The sequence below is a fragment of the Aquarana catesbeiana genome, linkage group LG10 (genome assembly GCF_042186555.1).
Source record: "Aquarana catesbeiana isolate 2022-GZ linkage group LG10, ASM4218655v1, whole genome shotgun sequence".
NCBI lineage: Eukaryota > Metazoa > Chordata > Amphibia > Anura > Ranidae > Aquarana > Aquarana catesbeiana.
In genome coordinates, this window is record NC_133333.1 from 76,051,889 (window position 1) to 76,071,977 (window position 20,089).

A 20,089-nucleotide genomic window follows, 5' to 3' on the forward strand; every position below is an offset into this window, starting at 1 on the left:
ATAGCGCAAAAAATAAAAACCGCAGAGGTGATCAAATACCATCAAAAAAATCTCTGTTTGTGGGAAGAAAAGGACGCAAATATCGTTTGGGTACAGCATTGCATGACCGTGCAATTAGCAGTTAAAGCGACGCAGTGCCAAATTGTAAAAAGTGCTCTGGTCAGGAAGGGGGTAAATCCTTCCGGGGCTGAAGTGGTTAAAAACAACAAACATTTCATACTTACATGCTCTGTGCAATTGTTTGCACAGGGTAACCCTGATCCTCCTCTTCTCAGGTCCCCACCGGTGCTCCTGGCCCCTGCCCCCTGCCGAGTGCCCCCAAAGCAAGTGCCTTGAATAAGATACCTTGAATAAGTATTATGCTATCAGATTTCTAGATTCCTGACAGTGGAGGTCTATGGGGCAGTGCAAATTAGTTATTGAAAAAGAGAGAGCTATTTTGTTAGAAGGTGGCCCAAATCTAGAGATACATTTCCAGTGCTTCAATTATTTGGACATGATATCATGTTTACTTTGATTGTATGTATTTTTCTATATAATGGCAATATATTAAGTGTATGAAGATTTGCAAATAGTATTTAGTGTATTCCCTGAGTATTTATTTGGTGTAGAAAATATTTTTTAAATAAATCAATAAAAAGGATGTCTTATAGTAACACTGGGAGAAAGAACTTTGTTTATTATTGCATGTTCTAACTCTTGAAGATGGCATTGGTAAAAGAAACTTATAGAATCAGTCTCTATGGCCTTTCAGCAACCAATCACACTTTTCTTGTCTTTCTAGTGTACTGCAAAGAGTAAAACTGAATGGTTACTTCCTACAACACAATGGGATTGATTTACTAAAGGAAAAAAGGCTGTTCACTTTGCGAAAGAAAGTTGCACTGTGCAAGGAAATTTATCTAAAGCTTAGTAAATGTGGTGAAATTCCCTTGCAGCATGTACAGTTTATTTGCCTTTAGTAAATCAACCCACCCTGAGGCCAGTAGCTAAATGTGTTCTAATTTTTAAATGTTTTCTTTTTTTCATATGTCTTGATATTCTTTCCACACAGGTGTACGAGCAGTTGTACGATACTCTGGATATCACAGGTAATGCAGAAATACGGGCACATGCCACTGCCAAGGTAAGTTTTTGTACATAAAAGAACACTTCTTTGTATCTTTTTTTTATATAGGGGAGTAAAGTATCACATTGTCTTCTTGTGGTGAGCCTTTATTAAAAAATATTAAATTAGACAAAAAAGTGATTTAACCCTATGGTCAATATGTGTACACTACTGTCCCCTGACCCAATTAAACAGTATTCAAGTCCAGCCATTGGCCACTCCAGCCAGGCCTGCAGTGCAGATTGGGCTGGAGGACAGGAGCAGCACAGGAAGAATGGGGGTTAGTTTGGGTTTGTTACTTTTAAGATAGGTTTCTTTTAAAATAAGAGTTATTTACATATAATCACAAAAATAGTTGTGGTTATTAGTGACTAGTTCCAAATAATTGAAACCATGATATTCAACCATTTCCTCTGTGATGCCCTAGTTGCAATCGCTACTAGAAGTTTTAACTTGCATTAATGGTTTTCTATCTGATTCTTGTGAAGGAATTGCCCAAAACATTGGTTGTCCCATTCTATGCTACTATTTCTTGTTTTAGAGAGAATCCAGGTATATAGGCTAATCATTTTTCTTTTTTAATCCAACCCTGAGGTTTCTTATAGCAGTTTATCTGCCATATGGACTTTCCAATTATTGACCAATATCTACAGTGGTTTTTGAAAGTACCATCTTATTTTTGGTCAGTTTTGTCAATTTATCATTTATTACTCTAGATAACTAAGTGTTTTTTTAATGGTTCTTAGGGGTGACTTCTCTTTGGATTGTTTGTTTGTTTTTTTTTAATTTGAATACTAATCAGATAAATAGTTTATAGTTCATTTTGATAGTAAACACAATACATATTAATATGTAAAGTTAGATGAGAATTCACAATCTGAGTTTGTAAATGTAATTCTTAACAGGAAGAACACAGCTGGCAAAGTGTTAAACCTCGTACACACGATCGGATTTTCATCCGGGAATTGTGTGATGACAGACTGCCTAAGATCCGACCGTTAGTACGCTCCATCAGACAATTGTTGGCCAACTTTCCACCAACAAATGTTGGATGGCAGGCTAGTAAATTTTTGGCGGACAACGTTCTGTTGTCAGATTTTTATCTTGTGTGTTCACAAGTCCATCACACAAAAGTCCAAAATACAAACATGCATGCTCAGAATCAATTCTCACCAAACACGACATTAGCAGAAGGTGCCCAAAGGGTGGCGCTCAAGAGCTTAAATTCCTTGTAGTACGTCACTACGTTTGTGTTTGTTGGCCGACAATTGTGTACCATTTGTATGCAAGACAAGTTCACGGCACACACCCTTCAGACAAAAGTCTGGCGCTTTGTCTGCAGAAAATCCGATCGTGTGGCCACCTTATATTTTTCTAATCATACCATAAGGCGCATATCTGTAAGACAGTTAATTACACTAAAATATTATTATAGAGAAATTAAAGATTTTAAAGAGAAAATTAAGGATTTGAGTGAGAGATTTAAGAGTATAAGTTATCCTACATGGGTTATTAATAAAGCATAATAAATTGCCTTGGGGATGGATGATGAAGGGAAAATGAAGAATGCTAAAAATCTACAGTACCCCTGAGAGATAAAAAAGTAAGTACTTTCAAAACCCATCAGATTTTCAACATGGCATATAGTTTGGATTTTAAAAAAGTAGAAAGAATTATTCGGACATATACCTACATTGATCCAATCTATGCTAAGGTGATTAAGTTGATATCAAAAACAGCTTCGATTTTTTTTATTATTACTTATTTAAAAAAGGAATAATGTTACACATAAAGGCATACAATATGGAGATTGCATAGAACACCTGTTCATTCCATTGTGCTATAAAATACATTAATCCAATATCATTTAGATAGCATGGCGGCATTGGTGCTTAAGCATATTTGCACATGCTGGGGAAAACCAAAAAGAAGCGAAAGAGAAGGTGTTTGGGGAAAAGAAGAGGCAGATACAAGGAGAATTGGGACAGGCAGGGGGACCAAGGAGATAAAGAGAGTAAAGCTGGCCATACTCTAGTATACTATAGTAGAAAATTGTTTGAATCTTTTTTGTTTGTAAGACATTTGTTTGAGTTTCTAACGGTTAGTCAAATCAACATTCATTTTTGACTGCAGTGATGAAAAAATTCAAAGGAGCAGGATGGAAGTTTTTTCCCGGACAAACTGATTTCTAATAATGTATACTGTTTTCATTCAGTGTAATTTATTGATTCCAAAATGGAATGTTAAAGGCAAACAAAATTTTGAGGTACTATCGAACAAATCAATTCGCAAAGTCATCGGATTTACTGAGAATGTTCCTATGAAATTCTACTTGTGTATAGCCATCTTAAGGACAGTGGTACCCTAAAATGGGTATATAAAGTGAGTTATAATCTAAGCTGCCCCCTGTAATATAGGTTTTGTATTCTTGAGAACATCGATACTCCAACCAACAGAACCATGTACATTAGCACTTTTCTTCCCTATGTTGTAAAGCAGCAGTAACTTCCACCACAGTATGGAGTCATTGAGATTCTTAACCCGCCCCTGACCTTCCACGTACACACAGCAATGGGAATCAGATCTACAACACTCCAGCTCCCCTGCTGATTGGCAAAAAAGCTTTATCCTGACGCATAGGATTTCCTTAGCAACTAAGAATCAAGAAAAAGGGTTTAAACTATTGACGAGGTGGTACAGATGCCCAGCGACTATCCAACGGTTTAACCCCTCTTTGTCAGATACTTGTTGGCGATGCCAGTCCTCTAAAAGGACGATGCTCCACATTTGGTGGGCTTGCCCTCCAATTAGGAAACTCTGGCAAACAGTCTTTGAGCTATATGACAGGCTGATGGGGACCTCAATTAAGCCCACACCAGAGATAGCCATACTATCTATGCTCCCAGGCCCCCTCAAGTTGATTAAAAAAGATATATTGCGCCACTTTCTAGCCACAGTTAGGACAGTGATTCCCTGACATTGGAGAACAACGGATGTGCCTTCCTTGGGCGATTGGGTTGTTGAGGTGGATCAGATAAGAGATCTGGAGCGCCTGTTGGCGCAGGAAGCCGGGAGGGAGGAACAGTTCTTCATCACCTGGACCTCGTGGTCAATGTTTCGATACTCCGATGACTTTTCAGTATGGGTCAGGAATGACCCATCCCTATCCACCGGCTAGCCATGCCGGGGTGTCTTTCCCACCTTTTTTATTATTCTCTATTTCTGTTCCCACTAACACTCTCTCCTCTTTTTTTTGCCAACTCTTCTGCATATACTGAACCAAACAAGTAAACAGTTGAATAAAGGTCATATACCTAAAATAGTTCAACGACTTAAATACCTAATATAAGTAAATAAAAGATCACAACAGCATATCAGCCTGATTTGGTAGATCCTTCTGATAACGTCAGCACGCAAAACATAAGGGTAAACATATGTTGGATCCCACATGTCTGTTACTCTTCTCATATGTCTAAAGGCTTTTATGTACAATATGAGACTTCATTGATACACCTGAGACTATGTGCCAAATTGTTTATATAGGTTCATCTATGATAAAGTTTACATTTATTGTTCTGTGCATACTATATGTAATGTTCTAATATAGAACACTTTCTTCTTATGTTAAACTTTTTTTTCTCGAAATAAAATAAGATTGAAAAGAGATTCTTAACCCCTCCCTGCCCACACTAGAGCTTCAGGCAGCATGCTCGGTGATCCTTTAGACTCAGCTGATCACAGATCAGGGTAAAGGGCCAATCACAGCAGTCATTGGTCACAGCTGATCACGGAAGTAAACACAAGCCGGTTATCGGCTTTTCCTGGCCCACCTCACGTCAGCACACAATGGACATGTGGGGCTCCCCTGGAGCCCCACATGTCCACCTGTACCTAGCTGAATAAAAGACAGCCCCTTCCCCCGACTAGGATGTTTTTTTTTGGTCTGCTCCAGGCCACCTGTTGATTGCAGTTGGTAAGTAATTTGTTTGCTGCATCCCCCCCTGCTGAACCTACCCCTCCGTGTTCAGCCTCTCATGGAGTTGGAAGACCTTGAAAGGTAAATCCTTCTAAAAACTGGGTGTCTTTTTGTGCCAAGGCTGCGGACAAAATGATGCTTAAACAGCATTGATATTGTACATCTGGGGTATTATAAGAGCTCTGCAATGTCATCATTGCCTCTCCACACCTGTTAGTGGCACAGAAGATTAGCAAAGGTAGGAGGGGGCGATGTGGGACATGGTTCTTAAAAGAGTGCCCAAGGAAATTATGCAAATGAAGGTGTTTGGCATTATTTTAGGAGCAGAAACCCTGAACGCAACGCTCCAAAAAACAAAAAAGCGCTCTCCTGGGGGGGTTACCTTGCTGGCACACTCCCGAGTCTAGCATTTGCGTCCATAGACACGAATGCTGGACTCGGCCCCGCCCCCTGGCGCCCTTGTCATTGGATTTGATTGACAGTAGCGGGAGCCAATGGCTGCGCTGCTATCTATCTATTCAAATCAAGAGCTGGGACGCCGTGCAGAGAGGGAGAGCGCGTCTTTGCCGAGGGAAATACAGTGCTCAGGTAAGTAAAATGGGGAGGTAATGCATAGGATGCATTAAGGCGAAAAAACCCTTTAAGCATGTGGTCAATACACTCTAAAGGAGTTGTTTCCACTTACCCTGTGAAGGGACAGGATCCAGGAAATTGGTACATGCATTTATGCCATCATAATAGAAAATGCCTTGCCAAGCTCAGGGTGCATTTTGGGCCTGCATGCAGTCTGCAGTGGCAGAGAAATGAGATTGCACAGGTTGCCTCACAAGGATGTAGTTGTTCAAAATTCTAATGCTTCGTACACACGATCGGACTTTCCGACAACAAAACTGTGGAATTTTGACCGAAGGGTGTTGGCTCAGACTTGTCTTGCATACACACGGTCACACAAATGTTGGCCAACAAATACGAAAGTAATGACATACTAGACGTACTACGAGCCGATAAAAAGGAAGTTCACTAGTCATGTGCCACCCTTTGGGCTCCTTCTGCTAATCTCATGTTAGTAGAAGTTTGAGTGTCGATTTTCGCTTTTCAGCCTCGTGCTTGTCAGTTCGTTTCTGTTTTTCAGGTTGTGCTTGTCGGTTCATTTCTGTTTTTCAGTGCATGCTTGTCAGATCATTTCTGTTTTTTCAGTGCGTTCTTTTTGGTTCTCTTCTGATTTTCAGTGCGTGCTTGTCAAGTTGTTTCTGATTTTCAGGTCGTGCTTGTCAGGTCCTCTCTGATTTTCAGTGCATTCTGTCAGTTCGTTCTGAACGGTCGTTCATATACTAGCCATGTGGCATTCTCGTCAGAGAGATCATGCTACTATTGTTGGGCTTGGAGTTATTGCTTTGACCCAAGTCCGGTCCAGGAACAGGGGGAGGAGGAGTTCTTGGACCAAGAATTGGTTACTTAATCGTGACCAATTCTCTCATATGCCTTTGCTGCAGGAGCTCCAGGAGAATAATCCTGATGATTTCAGGAATTATCTCCAAATGATGGACCCCTGCTTTCACCATCTATTGGCTTTGCTTTCCCCATATATTACTAAGCAGGACACATGCATGTGGCAAGCCATCACTCCCAAGCAAAGGCTCGTCACCACCTTGCGGTACTTGGTGACAGGTAGAAGTCTCCAGGACATCAAGTTCACGACTGGGATCTCCCCCCAGGCTCTGGGAATCATTATTCCAGAGACCTGTTCTGCCATCATTCAAGTCCTGCATAAGGACTATATTCGGGTAAGTTTCATTGTTTTACATCACAGTCTATGTATTTAATGTTTGCTAATGTATTGTATTAATTTCTTCATTCCATAATTACCATTATTGTAATATGCTGTGAATGTCCTCATGTCCTCATGCATGCTGTAAGCTTATAATGCTCCTTTTTTGTCTTTCATGCATATTTGCCTTCACTAACCTCCCCAGCATGCTATCCTGGGGCAATACACACTTAGCCTAGTCACTTAACAATGTATTTTGTCAGCTCCATTTTTGTGCTTACCCTAAACACCCCCTTAAAAGTCCTTAAATTCAGGCAGAGTGCAAGAGGCTATTTTTTTGGGGCCCAAACTCATTTGGAACCCTCCCTCCCCCCAACCGCTAAGTCAACCGATACCAATACTCTATCTGCTGACTTTGCCAAACCCATACACACTAAACCTCTTTTGTGGTCATATTTATGGATGAATTCACCAAAGCATGTAGTGCAAGGGCCTGCCTGAATACTTTCAAATGGTACTGTTGAAAGTTTTGATCTCCTATTATCTTGATGAGTAATAAAAGAATGTAAAAATGTGCTTCAATTTGGACAGTGTGTATCCATATTTTTGTATTATGACACTTCTTACCTGTCCAGTGGGTTGTCAATAGTGTAAGAAGGGGCTGGCCAAAGTAACACACATTATTTATGCATTCAGCTCTCAATGAAGTGGAGAGGGTTACCTGCCCAAAACAGCTACACATACCACCCCCCTCAGACACACACATACACTAAATTTTTTCAAATGGGCCACCAGAGGAGGTGAGGAATCTGATAAGTTGACCTTATACTTTTGTCTTTAAATACTCATTTCAAGAAATGTTATAATTATGTTGGCCAAGAAAGTTTGTGTCTAATCTGCTTGCAATGTTATGTGCAAAAGTACTATTTTTTTTTCTTGTTTGACTCCAGTTTCCTTCCAACCCACAGGAAAGGCAGACTGTGGCTTCCCAGTTTCACCACCAGTGGGATTTTCCCAATTGTGGTGGTGCTATTGATGGGAAGCATGTGAGGATCGTCCCACCACCCAACTCTGGCTCTTATTACTACAACTACAAGGGCTTTTGTAGTATTGTTATGTTGGTGGTGGTTTTGGGCAATTGTGAGTTTCTATACTTGGACGTTGGGAAGAACGGCAAAAACTCTGACGGAGGAGTGATCGCCCAGACCGAGTTCTACAGGCAGCTACAAAATGGCACATTGCAGTTGCCACCTCCAGAGGAGAATGTGGAGGGCCTCAATTTCGTTTTTGTCGCGGATGAGGCCTTTGCTCTGGGGGAACATCTCATGAGGCCATTCCTCATGAGGAACATGACCCCTGAGCAGAGGGTTTTTAATTACCGGCTGTCACGTGCCAAAAAAGTGGTGGAGAATGCCTTTGGCATAATGACAAGGTGGTTCTGTATCTTTCTTACATCCATGAACCTGGCCGAATATAAACTGAACCATGTCGTGTTGAGCTGCTGCATTCTCCAAGGGAGAATGAAGCCAGCTATCTGGCCTCAGTTTTGACTGAGGCTGACTTTGCATCACAAACATCATCGATGACGGCTCTTAAAAGTGGCCGTGCTGGCTTACCCCCCCAAAGTGCCCGTGAAGTCAGAGAAAAATATGTGGAGTACTTTGTGGGTAGAGGGGTAATTGCTTTACAGCAAAATGTGTCGGATGACCAATAAAAGTTTTTTAAAAAACTAAACTCATATTTCATTTGAATTACTGTTTGTGTTTCTTATCTGTCTCCTAGGTTCTCAAATGTCCTTTTAATTTTGTCCATTTTCTTCAATAGTGCAAACGTAACTTATTTGATACATGAGGTGACAATCTCTTCTTCAGCTAACTATTATGTTGTGCTGTGAGTCTGCTACACACACACAATGTTATTGTTGTTAATGCATGTAATGCATTAATGATAAAAATATTCATCCTTTTCAACTCCTTGAATTAATTGCTTGGAGTCCCTAAACTGGCCTGATTTTGGCACATTTTACAGCACATTGTCACTGTAACTACACCAAATTTACAAATACAATGGTATTGAGCATTGCAATAAGAAGCCACACATTGTTGAGTATAAAACATTTTACTCCAAGCACATTCACATGTGCGTTATAAACGTTTTTTGAACAAACCAACATCATGGTGTATAACATGTATGTTTGACATTAATTTGCCATTTTTGGGGCTAAACAGGCATGTTTAAAAACATAACAGGCCATATGACACATTAGTATGTCAAAACTGTGTTGATCTTGCTTTCATCAGATGGGGTGATCTCACCCCTCTAAAAGCCAAATTTTGAAGATGCACACAAATTGCGACTCCAAATTTGGATTTCCCTCAAGATTCCATGCCTAAAATGTGTGTCTTTTCCCAACATCTATTTTGCTAAAGCCCCAAAATACACAGTGTGTCAACATGTGCTATCTCCCATCATGGGATATCAATGTACGCATTTTGTGGGTGCAGACCCTTCCTCTAAACTAAAGTAGGTGAGAGGAAGGGCTTGCACCCCCAAAACACGTCCATTGATCCCCCATGATGGGAGCTAGCACATGTTGACACACTGGGGCTTATTTCAGAAAGGCCAATCCACTTTGCCCTACAAGTGCACTTGAAAGTGCACTTGCATTGCACTTGTAGTGCAAAGTGGTTTTGCCTTTTTGAAATAAGTCCCAGTGTGTCAACATATGCTAGCTCCCATCATGGGGGATCAATGGACGTGTTTCGGGGGTGCAACCCCTTCCTGTCACCTACTTTAGTTTGGAGAAAGGGGTTGCACCCACAAAATGCGTACATTGATATCCCATGATGGGAGATAGCACACGTTGACACACCATGTGCATCTTCAAAATTTGGCTTTGTGATTCTTTTAAAACTGTAAAAACATGTACAACATAACAACTATCAAATGCAATTTGGGTTTAGATTCTCCCTAAAATATCGAAGATGTTGCCCAGTCTTTTTTGAACATCATGGATGTTTTGTTTCATTTGTTCCAAATCACGATTACAAACCATGATCTCCCTGATCAGGATTTGTGCACTTGCACTGCTGTATGTACATTAACTGTGAAGCAAAGTACAGGTGTCTTCTCCCACAACATCAGCATCACCTAAAAGTAAAAAAACACACCATGTAGTAAAAATATGCAGGCATCCATCTATTAACTGAAGCTGTGGTCTCAGACACTGACCTGTGGTCAACACCATTTCTACCACTTCACCCAGCACTTCCTGAACATCAGCATCAACATCTTCAGGGTGTGTGGTGAGTTGCCTATCTTCATTAGGTTTGAGGTTACTGGTGTCCTCAGATGTCCCTATTCTTTTCTCCCCTATGTGATTACAAAAAGGTATACTTAGCAGACAGATATGTTAGGCTATAAATAGTAATATGAAACATTGCTTGGAAGTGTCTTCCAATTGTCTGTTTTGGCAGAATTCCAAGCTGAATACATGTTTTTTTCCCTTTCAAAAGCTGGAATACTTACCTGTTTTGTGCAAGTTTCACACATGGGGAGACCCCTAGAATCCACTGGAGCACCTGCGTGGGACACCATAACAAGGGTTTTATGGTGTCCAACACTAGTGCTCCTGCGTTCAGGTGCGTAAACAGCTGCTGAGTGTCCTCTCCTGACATTGAATAAAGTTGTCATTTCATTATAGTTTCAAACACATCTAGACAACAATGTAATAAACTTATTTTAATCAAAATAGGCCTGAACAAATGTAGTTAACCTGCATCTCCCAAAAGCAACGTATTAGTGGTCGAACGAACAATGTTTAATACGAATGATTCCTGTGTCCACGAACCTCAAACTTGGCATTTTAAACTGTACAACAGTAAAGAAAAGCACATGGACCAGCATGAAAGTAATAATAATAATAGGAACACATGACAAATACTTATTTTTTTGCAGTACTTTCCTGATCTTTCTATACTGATCTTGCTCCTTCAATTTCAGGTCTGACCAGCGTTTCCTCAATTGATCCTTGGATTGTCTTCCCCCAAAAGTCCTGTGCAGACTTCTGACAACTTTAGCCATGATGTTGGCCTTTCTGACATTTGGGTTTCTGTATGGCCCATGATTCCCATCATAGTTGGTCCTCTTTAGGATGTCCACCATCTCCACCATCTCTTCAAAGGACATATTTGAGGCCTTATATCTCCTCCTGGATTGGGAACTGACTTGTACCGGGCTTTCCTCCTTGCTGCTATTAGCACGCACCTGCTGTCTCTCCGCCATTTGCTCTCTTACTGCCCCGAAAGAGAAGAGGCGGGGAATACACTAGAAAGAAGGACAGGGGCGTAGTTTGACGCATGCACAGTGTATATAAAGCATAAGGAGTGGTCGCTGTAACGGACGTAGGTACGATCTGTGAGTGGAGGATGGAAGATCGTTTTCGCGCAAAGGGACATTAAAACAAAGGTACAATTATAAATTGGGGCATCAGTGGTTAGTAGCCTATACTGCTTATAGATTGAGGCCTATATTGGGACACGATTATGAGAGTTTAGCCTGACATTAGGGTTTGTGTTGTGTTGTGTCTTGCAGAGAAAATGGTGGATAAATTTACTGCCCCTGACTTCCTCCCTGACTTTATCCAGCAATACTGGGAGCTGCCATGTTTATGGCAAGTAAAATGCAAGGATTACTCCAATAAAATCAGCGATGGAGAAACTATTGGAATTGGTGAAGCCTGTGTATCCCACTGCAGACATTAATTATTTGAAGGCCAAAATTGGTAGCCTACACAGCACATATAATAGGGAGTGGAAGAAGGTCCAGGATTCCCAGAGATCCGGAGCATCAGCAGATGACATATATGTCCCCAGGCTGTGGTATTACACAGCCTGTGTTTTTTGTCAGTCCAGGGCGAACCCAGTCCATCGCTCTTAACACTTCCTTCCACATCAGCTGAGGCTACTGAGGTCCACCCTGGGCCTTCCACCCAGGAAGATGTGGAGGAGCCCAGCTTGACCCAGGTATAGCATTGTTGATCATATTTGTGGGCAAAAGTTGAATGATGTTAACTAGATGTTATTGATCCCAAATTTCTGATTTACCAAAGTGGTTTACATATCAATAGACAGTAGTAGCCAAAAATGATTGGGACAAGAATGAAAAATGCTGGGGTCAGAATGATAGTCTTTTCTATTTGTTAACATTCAATTTGCAACAGTCATGAGCTCAAAATTGTGTGTGATCGATGAACAAAAACCTGCGGGATTATTGGGGGGATTGCACTGGGCTGGGTTTCCCCGCCTCAACCCCGGAGGAGATCAACATATCCAGGCTATGTTCGTCCAAACACAGTAGCAATGGGTATACACCCATTGGATACTTTATAGGTTATTACCACCACTATATTTAATCTTTTTTCTAACTAGAGAGCCTGTTGTACTATACAGATATCTGATGTAGGCTCATCTACTCATTTATTTATTTATTTTCTATTCCTATTTACTTTTTACCATCCTACTCCTGATGATTGGCTTTAAACGCCATGAACCGCGTTGAGTCCATACTCAAGGGTGCCAGGTTTACAGCGTGTTTTATCATGAATTCATCTTATCATGTTTTTTATATTGATTATTACTAATTATGTACATTATTTCTTTTTTTATCGTTTTTTGTACCAATCATGTCCTTTTATGTATAAACATTAAATATGGGACTATTGTGCATCGAATATGTTTATATCGTGCCTATATTGTACACAAGAAATATTTTGTTTTGTTTATTATAGGGACTTCCCTTTGGGAATTGGTTACAATTAATAGGTCAATATCCTTTATTTGCAGAGACACACACCTCATCTAAAGTCCCACATCCGCTTCTTTTAATTTGTTCTTTATATGATGAACAAAAACCTAAAACTATGTACCATTTTCATACACAGGTAAATCTCAGGCTCAGCCAAAACCAAGAGGAGGCTGTGCCAAGCAGCCTGACTGAATGCCAGGTTCCTCCTCTCCACCCTCCAACAAAAAGGGCCAGGAAAAACAAAAACCTGGATGATGCCATGGCTGCATTTCTCCGCCATGCAACTATTGCACTTAGCTCAGCCCCTGATTCCCAGGAGTCTTTTGGCTGCATGACAGCAAAAATGGAGGAGGACCAGCGCATTATCTGTGAGGAAATCACCCTCAAGGCCCTGAACAAGGGGAAGAAGGGCCTAATCATCCATAAAATGCACCTCTGTGAATTTGATCATTCTCCTCCACCACCTCCACCAACAACACAGCCACCCCACCCACCACAGCAGCATGGCGGACCATGGCCAATGCATCAACACCCCCAACAAGGCCACTGGGCTGGGGATTATCCCCAATATCATTTATAATTTTCTTTTTGTTAAATTTGATTTTATCTTTTTTTATTTTGGGTGCAGAGAATGCATTTTTGAATTAATTTATTTCATTTGTGTGGAAGGAAGTGTTGAGAGTGATGTCCTGGGTTCGGTGTGGTCTGGCAAAAAACGCAGGCTGTTGGAAGACCACAGCCTCGGGACATATCTCTCGGAGTCCAAGACCGTATTGTGCTCCCTATTAAATGGACTCCTCAGGTTACCAATTTTGACAGTCAAATAAATGATGTCTGCCCTGGGGTACAAACACTTCACCAATTCCAACTGTTTCTCCATCGTTGCCTTCCTCTTGATTTTGATATGACCTTGTGCTTCCTATTGAAATAAAATTTTTAATTTTGCAAAATACTTGGCTATGTGTTTTACTTAATAAAGGACAGTTTGTTTGTGAGTAGGCAGGTACATTTCAAAAATACAATGTCAAATTAACAAGGGATACCAACATAGTTGTATCTTTGAGGTTAAACAATACAAGATTATAATGGTGTTGTGGTAACTTGACACAAAAAAAAATATTCTGGAGATCACTAGAAAAAAATTAAAATTAATTTATTATTCTGGAGATCACTAGAAGAAAAATTATTCTGGAGATCACTAGAAAAAAAATGAGAATTAATTTATTATTCTGGAGATCACTAGGAAAAAAAATTATTCTGGAGATCACTAGAAAAAAATGAAAATTAATGTATTATTCTGGAGATCACTAGAAAACAAAATTATTCTGGAGATTACTAGAAAAACAAACAAAAAAGAATTATTCTGGAGATCACTAGAACAAAAATAAAAAAATAATTACGTTTGTCAGAACTCTGTGAATATCACCAGCAAAGCAGTGTCATTATTATACCATTATACAGTAGAAGAGAATGCGCTGCATTGAGAGATTTCATAATTTACTGTGTCACAAATGTGATATCTCCATTACGAATGCTAGTTTTACAAGACAGAGCGGTTCCGGCTTGTCCTTGCTTCAGAGCATGCATGTTTGTACTTTGGACATTTGTCCGACGGACTTGTGTATACACAATCGGAAAATCCGACAACACACATTTGGAGACATGCTAGCCAACATTTGTTGGCAGAAACTCCGACAACAATTGTCCGATGGAGCATACACGCGGTCGGATTTTCTGCTAACAGCCTGACATCCAACATTTCCTGTCGGAAAATCTGATCATGTGTACAAGGCATAAGACCTATTAAGGCAGCTATAGCAGAAAGTATGCTGCAAATATCCACGCCACAAGCAACACCCATAAAGATAGAATGTAAAGCACTCATTGATGAAGGATGGTCCTTTCCCATAATGGCAGAGTGTAAATCGCTCGTTGATGAAGGATAACCGAGACCTCGTCAGAAGATCAATTTACAGTAACAGAGTTTCTAAGCTTTATCCAAATAGGATGGCTGATGTATGTTTATGCACTGCACTTCCAGGGGTGGATGCTGCCCTCTAGTGTCTAGGACAGCAAGTGTCTTTGCCTTTTTATAACTCGGTTGCCTTCAGAGATCCTATGGATGAGAAAGTGGACTTGTTCACACCAGATGCAGTCCAGTGCATTTTTATTCTGCATCAAGAATGCATAGACAGTGTCTAACTTTGATTCCAAATACCTAGTTCACACCAGTACATCGCATTCTAGTGCGGTATACAAAAGTAGAATGTTGCATTGTTTCTGTATGGAACACATCTGGAAAGTGGCAAAACACATTGAGAATGCATCAAAAACACTCATGCAGAAACACATCTGGAACACAAAAAATTGTGGTGATCTGGCCATCAGCCTTGCACAGAATCTACACAGTGACAGATTTTGCCTGCCAATCAGCAATAGCGTTAACTTCGCTATGTAAACTTCAGAAATGGTATTACATTCAACACTGGAAACTACAAGATTTGGCATAGTTTCTGGAAAGAGTGGAACCTAGCAACTGACTTTTGGTTGATGCTTTTGATAGACCTAGTACAAGCGCTGGCGCACTCAGTCACTGCTATGAGAGCATTATGGTTATGCCACTGGAGGGCATGCGGAACTTCTACACAAGCCTTCGACATTTCCTATAATGGGAGGTTATTGTTTGGCCAAACACTGAACAATGCATTTAAGCAAATGAAAGGAGGAAATGTCTGGACTGTGGCCACAGACTAGTAAGAGGAAGCTGCCATCCTTCACTCAAGCCTACTGAACTTCAGAAGGTGCAGGAGGCCAAACCTTATAGGACAGGCTGCAGATTTAACAGATCACAGTGGCATAGTTGCCAACAGTCCCGATTTTCCCGGGACAATCCCGATTTTGGCACCCTCGTCCCGATCGGAGGCCTTCCCGATACGGATTTTGCCTTTTGTCCAGGGAAATCGTGAATGTTTAACTCTGCAGCAGTTGAACTGGCTCCTGGCTCCAACAATATGGCCATTGGCACCGCCGCGAGATCGGCTTCTCTCTTCACAATTCTGAAGCCGGGGTTAGCTGCACAGATTGGCCCCTCCCCTCTCCACTGAACACACGGCGCCGCTTGTGGAGTTTGCTCTGCTCTTCCGTTGTCCCTCTCGGTGTACAGCCCGGGCCAGCGATGTAACTATGTACAGGGGGTAACTATGTACAGGGGGGTTACTATGTACAGGGGGGTAACTATGTACAGAGGGGATTATTATGTACAGGGGGGTAGCTATGCACAGGGGGGTAACTATGTACAGGGGGGTTACTATGTACGGGGGGTAACTATGTACAGGGGGTTACTATGTACAGGGGGGGTTACTATGTACATGGGGGGGTTACTATGTACATGGGGGGTTACTATGTACAGGGGGGTAACTATGCACAGGGGGTAACTATGCACAGGGGGGTAACTATGTACAGGGGGTAACTATCTACAGGAGGGTGCTAAAGGGGTACACCCCAAAGAAGGGAAGTCATGGACTTTGTAGGCACCAATCATAAAATTAAATATGGATTTTTATTTATACAAAAGATACAAAAAAGCACAAACATAAACATTTTTAAAATTGCAATACATTGCAAAAATAGTGATAGGTACTACCACATAAATACATTGAAAATAGACCGGGGGGTATCCCTTACAAGGGGGGATCCAACCCCTCTATTTCCACTAAGAAACCTCAAACTGATGTAGCTCAGTGTAGCTCTACATGTTTCGCAATTAAATGCTTCTTCTACATTTTAAAAATGTTTATGTTTGTGCTTTTTTGTATCTTTTGTATAAATAAAAATCCATATTTAATGTTATGATTGGTGCCTACAAAGTCCATGTCTTCCCTTCTTTGGGGTGTACCCATTTAGCATTTGCAGTTTAGGACGTTGGCACTGCCCTATATATGAAATCTCCACAGTCCATCCTGTGATGAGATTTAGCAATCTTCCATTTTTTCATGTACAGGAGGGTAACTAGAGGGAGAGGTGTAACTATGTACAGGGGGAGGGGGGTAACTATGTACAGAGGGGGTAACTATGGCTCTGCTTGGGACACTGATGTAAGGACTGAGGCTTCCTTCTGGAGCCACTGGTCATTGACGACTGTCATCAAAACCCTCCAGAAGGAGGCTGCAAATATCAACTTCACTCAGGCACCCTGGTCCCAACTGGAAGAGACCAGTTGGACGCACCTTCAAAAAGGCTTTCCAGCCATAGGCGTATCAAAGTTACTTTTGACATGAAATCAAGTCCAGAGCAAGCTGTTAAGATGGCTGGAAAGTCTTTTTGAAGGTGCATCCAACTGGTCTCTTCCAGTTGGGACCAGGGTGCCTGAGTGAAGAGACTCCCTCCCTAGTGGCCTGTATCGAACATCCTAGTTGGGGGAGGGGCTATCTTTTATTCAGCTAAGTACAGGTGGTCATGTGGGGCTCCGGAGGAGGTGTTAACCCGTTGTGTGCTGACATGAGGATGGGCCAGGAAAGGAAAATTATAGTAAGTATTTAATAACAATTTTCAGTTTTCTTTCCTGTTAAAGGGACATTGGTACTGATAATCAGGGCACATATTATCAGTGTCCTGATTATCAGTGCAGTCCCAACAGTGCCCATCAGTGCTGCCAATCAGTGCTCATCAGTGCTGCCAATCAGTGCCGCCTATCAATACCACCTATCAGTGCCATTCAGTGCCGTCTATCAGAGCCCATCAGTGCCGCCTATCAGTGCCTCCTCATCAGTGCTCATCAGTGCCACCTATCAGTGCCCATCAGTGCAGCCTCATCAGCGCACATAAGTGAAGGAGAAAAATTACCTGTTCGCAAAACTTTATAACAAACTATGTTTTGGTCTTTTTCATTTGTTTAGCAAAAAATAAAAACACAAGTGTTGATTAAATACCACCAAAAGAAAGCTCTATTTGTGTGAAAACAATTATAAACATTCCGTTTGGGTACAGTGTTGCATAATCACACAATTGTCATTCAAATGCCCCGTACACACGGTCGGACTTTCCGACGGCAAATGTGCGATCGGAGCTTGTTGTCGGAAATTCCGACCGTGTGTAGGCTCCATCGGGCTTTCCCATCGGAATTTCTAACACACAAAATAAAGAGGAAGACAACGCTGGAAAAACTGCTGAAATGGTGAAGCCTTTGTACCCCAGGGCACACATGAGATATTTGCCAGCCAAAATTGGTGGCCTGAGGAGTCCATATAATAGTGAGCACAATCCAGTCCAGGACTCCAAGAGATCAAGAACAGCAGCAGATGACATCTATGTCTCCAGGCTGTGGTCATACCACAGCCTGCATCTTTTGCCAGACCAGACTGAACCCAGGCCATCACTTTTTTGTCTTCAATAGGGAGCAGAGAAGAGGGGATTATTGCGGTGCCACAAACAACTCGATACAATATGATCAGAATAAAAAATAGTAAATTTTATTACAAGTTTTTAAGTAATAAAATGTACTATTTTTTATTCTGATCATATTGTGTTGAGTTGTTTGTGGCACCACGATAATCCCCTCTTCTCTGCTCCCTATTGTATTTAATTATTGGGATGAGGTGCCTTCTCTATTAAGGACATACCAACCACTATTTCTCTTTTTTCCCCTTTTTTGTCTTCCTTACACGCTTCCTTCCAGGCTGTGGCTGTGGTGTTGGAGGTATGGCAGGAGGTGGAGGAGGAGGAGGAGGATGGTCCAACTCACACAGGTGTGTTTTGGTTGTGAATTGGCCCCTCAACTCCTTATTTTTTGGTGATCACCATAAGTTCCTCACACAAGAGGCATTGGTCCTCCTCTATTTGCTGCATTTTGTATGCAGTCATGCATGAAAAGGCCTCTTGGAGAGTGGGGTTGGCTTTGAGGGCCTCATTAGCCTCCCTATTCAGCATGAGCCTCCTCCACTTTGCTCCCGTCCCTGGCCCTTTTGTTGGAAGGCGGAGGGGAGGGACCTGCGATTCCGTGGTGGCTCCTACTGGTGGCCACCTCCTGGCTGCCACATTCCCCAGCCTCCTCCTGGCTGCCACATTTCACAGCCTCCTCCTGACTGAGACTTTCCTGTGTACGAAAAAGGGACATAGTTTTAGTTTATTGTTCATCAATCACACACAATTTTCAGCTCATGACTTTTGCAAATTGAATGTTAATAAATAGAAAAGACTATCATTCTGACCCCAGCATTTTTCATTCTTGTCCCAAACCTTTTTGGCTTTTACTGCCTATTGATATATACAACACTTTATTAGATCAGCAATTAGTGATCAATAATAACATCTATTTCACATCATTTATTTTACGACAAGAAATATGTTGAACAATGCTATACCTGGCTCAAGCTAGGCTCCTCCACTTCTTCCTGGCTGGAAGGCCCAGGGTGGGTGTCAGAGGCCTCAGCTGGGGTGGAACGAAGCATGGAAGGTAAGGTTGAGAGGGATTCCCTGACTTCAGTCTGGTCTGCTAGAAAATGAAGTCTCTCATAGTACCACAGCCTGGGGACATAAATGTCATCTGCTAATGCTCCTGATCTAATGGATTTCTGGACCTCACGATTATATGTGCTCCTCAGGCCACCAATTTTTTTTTTAAATAGGGGATGGTTACCGTGGGGACCTGCAGCTTCACCAACTCCAGCAGTTTCGCTGCTGGAGTTGGTGAATCGCTGCCTGCCTCTTTATTTTGTTATTATAATGCGGGTGTTTCACCTGCCACAGACAGGGCACCTCCCTGTATTTATGAATGAATATTGAGAGGAAGCTGTGGTCTTTGAACCCATCCATTTTCTCTGCAAGACACAACACAAGACAAACCCTAATGTCAGACGAAACTCTCCTAATCTTGACCCAATTTAGGCTTCAATCTATAAGCAGTATAGGCCACTGATGCACCAAGTTAAAATTGTACCTTCGTTAAAACGATCGTCGCTTCCGCTACTCCGTCCTTCACTCACAGATCGTACGTATGATGCACGCACGTTACGCTTTATATACATTGCGCATGCGTGAAACTCCGCCCGCCCCTGACGTTCTTTCTAGTATATTCCCCGCCCCTTCTCTCTCGGTGCAGTGGGTAGAGAACATGGCGGAGACACAGCAGGTGCATGCAGAGGAGAGCAACAACGAAGAATGCCCGAAGCCACATACGTCCCGATCCCAGAGAGGATGTAAGGCCTCAAATATGTCCTTTGTAGAGATGGTGGAGATGGTGGACATCTTGAAGAGGGCCGACTATGATGGGAAATATGGTCCTTACCTAAACACAAATGTGAGAAAGGATCATGGCTAAAGTTGTGAAAAGTCTGCACAGGAATTTTGGGGTATGACGATCCAAGGATCAATTGAGGAAACGCTGGTCAGACCTGAAATTGAGGGAGCACGATCAGTACAGAAGGATCAGGAAACT

General features: G+C 41.7%; 1 protein-coding gene across 2 annotated transcripts in view; it reads left to right on the forward strand.

Annotated features, from left to right (window-relative positions):
• The window catches only part of LIN7B (lin-7 homolog B, crumbs cell polarity complex component), a 685,864-nt gene that overhangs the window by 241,404 nt on the left and 424,371 nt on the right, over nt 1–20,089 (forward strand). For both annotated transcript variants that reach the window (XM_073602295.1, XM_073602296.1), the window contains exon 3: nt 1,055–1,126. In XM_073602295.1, the coding sequence (XP_073458396.1) occupies nt 1,055–1,126 (72 nt within the window). The remainder of the gene's footprint in view (nt 1–1,054; nt 1,127–20,089) is intronic.